The sequence below is a fragment of the Mustelus asterias genome, chromosome 3 (assembly GCF_964213995.1).
Source record: "Mustelus asterias chromosome 3, sMusAst1.hap1.1, whole genome shotgun sequence".
In the NCBI taxonomy this organism is placed as follows: domain Eukaryota; kingdom Metazoa; phylum Chordata; class Chondrichthyes; order Carcharhiniformes; family Triakidae; genus Mustelus; species Mustelus asterias.
Window position 1 is genome coordinate 41866670 of NC_135803.1, and position 7993 is coordinate 41874662.

General features: G+C 41.0%; 1 protein-coding gene across 4 annotated transcripts in view; it reads right to left on the bottom strand.

Annotated features, from left to right (window-relative positions):
* The window catches only part of s100p (S100 calcium binding protein P), a 45144-nt gene extending 37438 nt beyond the window's left edge, over positions 1-7706 (bottom strand). For 2 of the 4 annotated variants that reach the window (XM_078202228.1, XM_078202214.1), the window contains exon 1: positions 7614-7706. In XM_078202228.1, the coding sequence (XP_078058354.1) occupies positions 7614-7666 (53 nt within the window). In that variant the 5' untranslated portion in view covers positions 7667-7706. The remainder of the gene's footprint in view (positions 1-7613) is intronic. The other 2 variants (XM_078202222.1, XM_078202205.1) reach the window with 1 other exon arrangement.
* Between the last annotated feature and the right edge of the window lie 287 nt (positions 7707-7993).

Below are 7993 nucleotides of genomic sequence, written 5' to 3' on the forward strand. Positions count from 1 at the left end.
ATTAATAATGACATAATGTCATTGGGAAAATGTCAGCGAGCAGCTATTATAACTGCAAGAACATATATTTTCAATCCTCAGTAACACAGGCAGCCTTTTAAATTATTTTTTAAGGGTTTGGGATTTAAATAACTTTACAGTTTGACAGTTCTATAGATCTTATCCACCCACGAGCATTTACATCTACCCTAAAAATGCATGATACCCACACTGTGAGTTAAGGCCATTCTGTAGTGAAAATGGGATCTGTTTGAACTCAACACTGAGTTCAAACGGCTTTGCCGTGTTTGGGCTTCCTCAAGCATGAGCCACATTCTGCCTCCTTTCCTCTACCGAAAAAAATGGGACTTGTCAAAATGGGGGCAGGAGTTCTGAATCTGAGTCCTGCCCACCATTTTCAAAGGTCCAGGGAGTCTCCATTACTCTGTGGAAATCTGGCCCAAGTCTGTCTGCCAGAAACAGGTTTTCTGTTAATCTTCTGCCAAAGTTACATTGTCAATTGGGAGAACCATAGAGAACTTTCCTAGTGACTGCACTTATGTTCTTTTAAGATGCACTTAACCAATCTTTGATCTTTATCAGAACAACACCTTATTCATCTGGTGAATAAGAAGCTGGCTTCAAAAGAGCAATGGAAAACTTACCAATGAGCTCAAGCTTTCCAAATCCCACGTTATCCAATGCATCTAAGCCATTTATTTCAGTGACTCATTGATGCGACTGACATTGTGAAAATAGCTCTTCAGAATCTGGGGCTTTCCGTAGCCCACAGTGGAATGCATGCCAACTCTTGGTTGGTTAGAGTTCCGATCCGGTCTTATTCGGGAATCAGAACAAAATTCTTTAGTAGCTTAGGAACCTCCCCGTACACATCTTATAGATATAAGAGGGCAGACAGAATATTCACTTACTCCTGAGACCAAAGATTTAGGTGTAAGTTTGATAGCGGAACATGGCTCAATGGAACTATGTAGCTCACTTCCATGCAACTCTCTTGCTTCCTGCCCCCTCTGACTCAATGAGGACCGGGTGGAATGGTGGGAATTTCAACATTGAAGAGCACATGGATTTTTGTGCAGTTGGAAGGTTAAATTTGTTGAAAATGAGAGCATGTCAAATGTGCCAACATTTGGTGAGTGTAGTCAGCTGTGCATGTGAACCCTTCACCCCTCTATAGAGACAGGTTATCAATATAAGACATGGATACAAAAGTGCTGAAATCTCATTGTAAGAAACTCAGAGGTTAAAAGATGATTCTAAAGTTACCTCAAACTGCAGTGTACAACATGTTGATAGTGAACCTGACATTAAAAAAAGTAAACAAACCTGAAAACAATAACGACAAGGAGTTCCATTCCTCAGAAATAAAACACAGACATTAAAAAGGGCAGCTCAGTTTGGCTTGCTGGTGAACCCAAAGGCACATTAGGTCCTGATAACAAGAAGGCCATTATTACGGACACAAGGGGCAGAATCTTACGGCTGTTCACGTTGCTGGGATTTTATGGTCCCGCTGCAGTGAATGGAGATTTGGCTGGGCGCCAAATTCTCCGTCCTCACTTGCAGCAGCAGGGGGCGTGAATGGCCGGTAAGATCTTGCCCAAGGATTCCCAAACCATCAAACCTTGACACTGGTTCACACAGGGATGTTGGCAAACTGTGCCTCCCATATGTGGGAATATATCTAAGAGGAAGTCCAAGCAAGTGAAGGCTCTACTGGTATCTGACTTCTCCGTATCGGTGCTTTTATCAACTGTAAAATATAAATTGCCCAAGTGGCAAGTGTTCTGTTGAGTGAAACCTCCTTAAGCAAAAGCAGCCAATTGTATAATAATCGATGTTACATCGCAATTTTGCATGATACCAATTCGAACCGAAGCTCCCCTCTGCACTTGCATCAGTTAAGAAACATTAGCCTGGCAAAGTAAAAAAATTATTTGTGGATTTCATCTGACAGGTTTAAGAGAAAAGAGACAGATGGTTAAAATGGCAGTGAGGCATCAGCAAATGAAACTCAGCACAACAAAAGTAAGCAAAGAGTACAGAGAAAATACAGAGGTAAATGCTTAGAACTGGGATTTACTTACACAGGCGCTTAAAACAAACCATTGACATTATGTTCGCGTGTTATGAAGCCCTGTCAAATGAAAGCTTAAAGCCTGTTAATCTTCACCGTCATCTTGAGATTAAACATGGGGAATACGTAATCAAGCCAATTAAATTTTTTGAAAACAAGCTCAAACAATTTCAGAGTAGTAAGAAAATTATGGAACGCACATCTACAGGCAGTGATAATGCTAAGGCGGTGGAGGCCTTGTACTGGGTAGCTCGGCTTATAGCAAAGACAGGGAAGCTGCACACAATCGGGGAGGAGTTGATATTGCCAGCGGCTAAGGAGATGGCGGGTGCTGTGCTGGGAGAGAAGGCCTGCGAGTAAATTAACATAATTTCATTGTCAGCTAAGACAGTCCAACACAGAATCAATGAGTTTTGACTAATAACGTGACTGATCAGCTAATAGCGAGAATACAAGCAAGTTGATTTTATGTACTTCAACTGGATGAATCGCTGGACATTGCAAACCTTTCAGACTTGCTCACCTATGTAAGATATGAGCACAATGGAGAGATACATGAGGAGGCCTTGGCTGCAAAGAAAATGCCTGTTGATCTCATGACCGTTTTGGGGGAAGCGGTTAAAACAGTTAATTTTATCAAGGCCTGCCCACTGGATTTGCGAATGTTTGCAGCTCTATGTGACGAGATGGGCAATGATCGCCATCAACTACTTCTGCACACCAAGGTCCGCTGGTTGTCCCGAGGACATGTACTCACACGTTTTTTCGAATTGTATGATGAAGTGAGAATTCTTTTACTTGATTCAAAGTTTGAACTCTCACAACGCTTCAGTGATTTTCAGGGCCTTGCCAGATTGGCATTTTTGGCAGATATTGTCGATCAATTGAATGGTCTCAATCTGAGTTCAGGGAAAATCAGTGACAGGTTTTCATGCGCAGGACAAAATAGAAGCGATGATCAAGAAAATAGAGATGTGGGCCAAACGGCTTGAGCAGTCAGATCATTTGCGAATCTGCCAGATTTTTTGGCTATGGTAGAAATGCAGCTTCAAAGCAATGTGAAACATGACATCAGAGAGCACCTGCAAAGTTTGAAAACACAGCTACCCGAGTACTTTCCAGTTCCCAGCACAAGGTTCAACTGGATACGAAATCCCTTTGCGAGCCTTGATGAGGCCATCCTCATAAGCCTGACCTCAAGAGAACAAGCTGGTTGTTCAAGCTTGTGCTGCCAAATAAACCTGCTGGACTTTAACCTGGTGTTGTGAGACTTCTTACTGTGCTCAAGAGAACAAGACAGCTTTGTGGAACTGTCCTGCGACAGTGCTTTAAAGCTGGATTTTTCTCAGAACTACCTGACTGAACTTCGGCGTAAAGTTGCTTCAGAATACCCAGAATTCTCCGACAAGGCAGTAAAGTTTCTGATGCCTTTTCCTACAACCTACCTTCCGGAAATTGGTTTTCCAGGGTCAAATATCAGAATAAACCTAACGTTGAACCAAATCTCTGATTGAGACTGTCATCCTTGGAACCTGGTATCCAGCATTTGATGTTTGTCAATCAACATCAGCTTTCTCATTAGGTAAGTGTTATCTGTTTTCACTAGTTGGCCTACTGCAGGTAAATGTGCTGTACGAGAGCAATGTATTTCTGAGTGTGTATCATAAACTATTAGAAATAGCTGCATTTTTATGATCTGTTGTTGTATAGGTTAGACTCCCGTCAGCTGTAAAAAAAAGCTCCGCAAAAGCTCTTGATGACCATCTAGTGGTCCGCATAAAAGAAAAGGATGGGAATCACTGCTCTAGCTTACTTGTGAAGTGTAGCCATGATGTGAAGATGCCAGCGTTGGACTGAGGTGGGCACAATAAGAAGTCTCACAACACCAGGTTAAAGTCCAACAGGTGTATTTGGTATCAAGAGCTTTTGGAGCGCTGCTCCTCACCTGATGAAGGAGCAGCGTTCCAAAAGCTCATGGTACCAAATAAACCTGTTGGACTTTAACCTGGTGTTGTGAGACCTCTTACTTGTGAAATATACATCACCAGGTGAAATCCCAATTATTTGTCTAACTGGACCGATCAAAGTGTGAGTATCTACATTGGTGCAAGATAAGCATCAGTCCTGTATTGGTTCATTCTTGGAAGAAATCAACTTCTCAGAGACTATATCATTCAGGAGGTCCAAAAATATTTCACTGTTCAAAGTCTTTGTAGTTTGTTTCCCAAAGATCTTCTAAATCGCAAATGAATTCTTCAATGACAAAAGCATTGTTGAGGTCCCTGTCTTGACACTCACCTACAAGAGAATCTATTCTTACTGACCAACATGAGCTGCCAATTATGTATCCGTGGCACAAGCCAAATAAACTAACCTGATTCCTTTTTGATTTAGCAGCAAAACAAAGGCTGGTGTCTCCCACAGCATTAGTGGCTATCTCTGGAAAGCCTTGTATATTGTTTTGCTCCCAAAAACAAAGACAAAATCATTCCGTTTCAGCTAATTGCAGTTAGTTTTAAATGACCATTATTGTTTCCTTTCTATTATATATTACATCGCTAATTTTTTTCTGTTTAAGGTATGTATGAGCTCTGTTTTCATGAAAGGCACCTCCATGTTGTAAAAGTTAATTTTTACTGCAGAATCAAATCGTGCTATTCTTTAGCAGTAAAGTTCTTAAAATAGATAGACCACGAAATTCCCTTGGAGTTGCTCTTGCTCCATTCGCATTAGTGCACAGAAATAGACTAAATTTAACCCCATTTTCTCTAACACAGTTCCCTTGCCCTTCCCTATATCATCAAAATTCTTCAATTTCAAATCCTTAAACCTTTCTTTAATTGATGTCATAGTGTCTGCCATTATGGCTTTTTAAGTTTAAGTTTATTTATTAGTGTCACAAGTATGCTTACATTAACACTGCAATGAAGTTACTGTGAAAATCCCCTAGTTGCCACAATCCGACGCCTGTTCGGGTACACTGAGGGAGAATTAGGGCCAATGCACCTAACAAGCACTTCTTTCGGACTGTGGGAGGAAACCAGAACACACGGAGGAAACCCACGCAGACACGGGGAGAATATGCAGACTCCGCACAGACAGTGACCAAACTGGGAATCAAACCTGGGTCCCTGGCACTGTGAGACAGCAGTGCTAACCACTGTGCCACCTTGCTGTCCGATTCTGTGTTCTAATAACCCTCTTCATGAAAACATTTCATCTGACGTTTCCCTCTAATTATCTGATGATAACCCCGAGACCATGTCCCTTCAAATGCCTGTTCTTATTCAAATGCTGCAATGAATATACATCTAAAATGATTGCAGCAGGAAAAGTGGACCTTAGTTTGATGTTTCCTCTGAAGTACTGAACCTGTGACAATATATTGGTCTTGCACTCATGTGTCAACCTTGAATATGTGCTGAAGTTGAACTGATCATCGGTCAGAACATTGAATACAGGAGTTGGAACGTCTTGTTCATCGGTCAGAACATTGAATACAGGAGTTGTGAAGTCTTGTTGAAGTTGTACAAGACATTGGTAAGGCCACACTTGGAATACTGTGTGCAATTCTGGTCACCCTATTATAGAAAGGATATTAATAAACTTGAAAGAGTGCAAAAAACATTTACTAGGATGCTACCGGGACTTGATGGATTGAGTTATAAGGAGAGGCTGAATAGACTGGGACTTTTTTCTCTGGAGCGTGGGAGGGTGAGGGGTGACCTTATTGACGTCTATAAAATAATGAGGGGCATAGCCAAGGTAAATAGTCAATATTTTTTCCCAAAGATAGAGGAGCCTAAAACTAGAGGGCATAGGTTTAAGGTGAGAGGGGAGAGATACAAAACTGTCCAGAGGGGCAATTTTTTCACACAGAGGGTGGTGAGTGTCTGGAACAAGCTGCCAGAGGTAGTAGTAGAGGCGGGTACAACTTTATCTTTTAAAAAGCATTTAGATAGTTATATGGTTACGATGGGTATAGAGGGATATGGGCCAAATGCAGGCAATTGGGATTAGCTTAGGGGTTTAAAAAAAAATAAGGGTGGCATGGACAAGTTGGGCCGAAGGGCCTGTTTCCATGCTGTAAACCTCTATGACTCTTTGATAACCTTCTGATCCTAAGGGGAGAATTGTACCAAAGGTTTCAGCTGATATTGTCCAAATCTCCTCTATGGCTCAGTTGTGAGCACTCATCACTTGTAAGGTGTGGCTAAATCTATATTGAACTTTGATTAGATTTGCTTAGAGTACTGTGTGCAGTTCTAGACACCATGGGGGGGAATTCTCCCGTTCAGCCCGCCACGGGTATCGTAGCGGGCAGGGAGGCGGATCACGCAAAGGTCAATTGACCTTGGGTGGGATTCTCCAGTTTTGGGGCGAGCACGGCCAGAGAATCCCACCCCATATATTACAAAAATGGTCATGGAGTCCCATAAGAGGGTGCAGGAAAGATTTACAACACTGATAGCAGAAATACCTGGGTATATATATCAGGGAAGAATTCACTTGTTGAGTCTCTTTTCTCTCGTAAAATAAGACTGAGGGGTCTTTAAAGTTATAAAATGTTTTGATAAAATGGATACAGAGAGAGTGTTTCCTCTTTTGGGGAAGAGTAAACGAGAGGCTGTCAACATAAGATAGTCACAAACAAATCCAGTTTGTTTGGAATTCCAGGAATTCAGAAGGAACTTCTTTACCCAAAGAGTGGTGAGAACGTGGAACTCACTGCCAGAGGGAGTGGTTGAAGCCATTTAATATGGATGCATTAAAGGGAAAGCTAGGGGAAACATCTGAGGGAGAAGAGAAGAGGGTTACAATGATAGGTTTAGTTGAGGTAACTTGGGAGGTGCCTCACGTGGATCATAAGTGCCAGTATGCATTATAGTGGGGCCGAATGGACTGATACCATGCTGCAAATCCTATGTAAGCATGTTTTATGGCATTGAATGAGGGAAGAAAATACTTTTTTAAATTTGCCGTGCTGGTTACGCAGGTCTTACATTCAAACCCATTATACGTTATGAAACGAGGAGGATGCTTTGAAAATACCTACAATTCTGTTTATACTGTATTGGAGAATATATTGTAAAAGTTGTTAAATGTATGACTGACTGGTCAAGTATTAGTTAAGGTCATCTTACAAATCCTAATACAATATCTTCCAAGTAATGCTGCTGAACAATGAAGTTAGGAACATTCAGTCGGTAGCTACTGTTTTTTTTACATTAAATGGTAACCATCACGGAAAATAAATGAGATATGATTTTTATTTTGTGCATTAATTTTCTCAGTGGAGCATATTTTCATCTCTTGAGACTTTACACGTGTGTTTCCCACATCCTCCAACAGGATGATCAACCAAGAACACAGGTTTATGAGACTTCCTGTCAGTTCAGACGGTTGGAACCTGCTCTAAATCTATCAGAACATAAAAGTTTATTTCAGTTATCCACGAGCAGATTAAAAACCCACAAACGTACGTACCTCAGGAGAAGGTTATTCCCGGAATTTAAAAAAAAAGGTTGAAACTTACCCTATCTTTTTCTGCGGCTCCTTGAGAAAGAAATATGTTTCATCTCTCAGCATGTTATGGTTTGTCTCTGGTTTCGACTTTGCTGCTCTGAAATTCTTGATACTGAAGAAAAGGAAGGGTGGGCATCATTCCAAGCTGAAACAAAAACAGGAGGTTTTCTTAATGCAGCTGTTAACGATCTGTTTCAACACTTATTATATTATGGCTACATTGAGTGACCATTCTTCTTCCCCCCCCACCCAAAAAAAATTTACATCAATATCCTCCACAATTAATCAATTGATTGTGGCGTTGTCATATGTTAAATTAAATTGCAAGCAGGTCTTTTTTGCTTCAATGAAGCATTATATTAGATTACTTTATTTTACAATGCTGCTTTG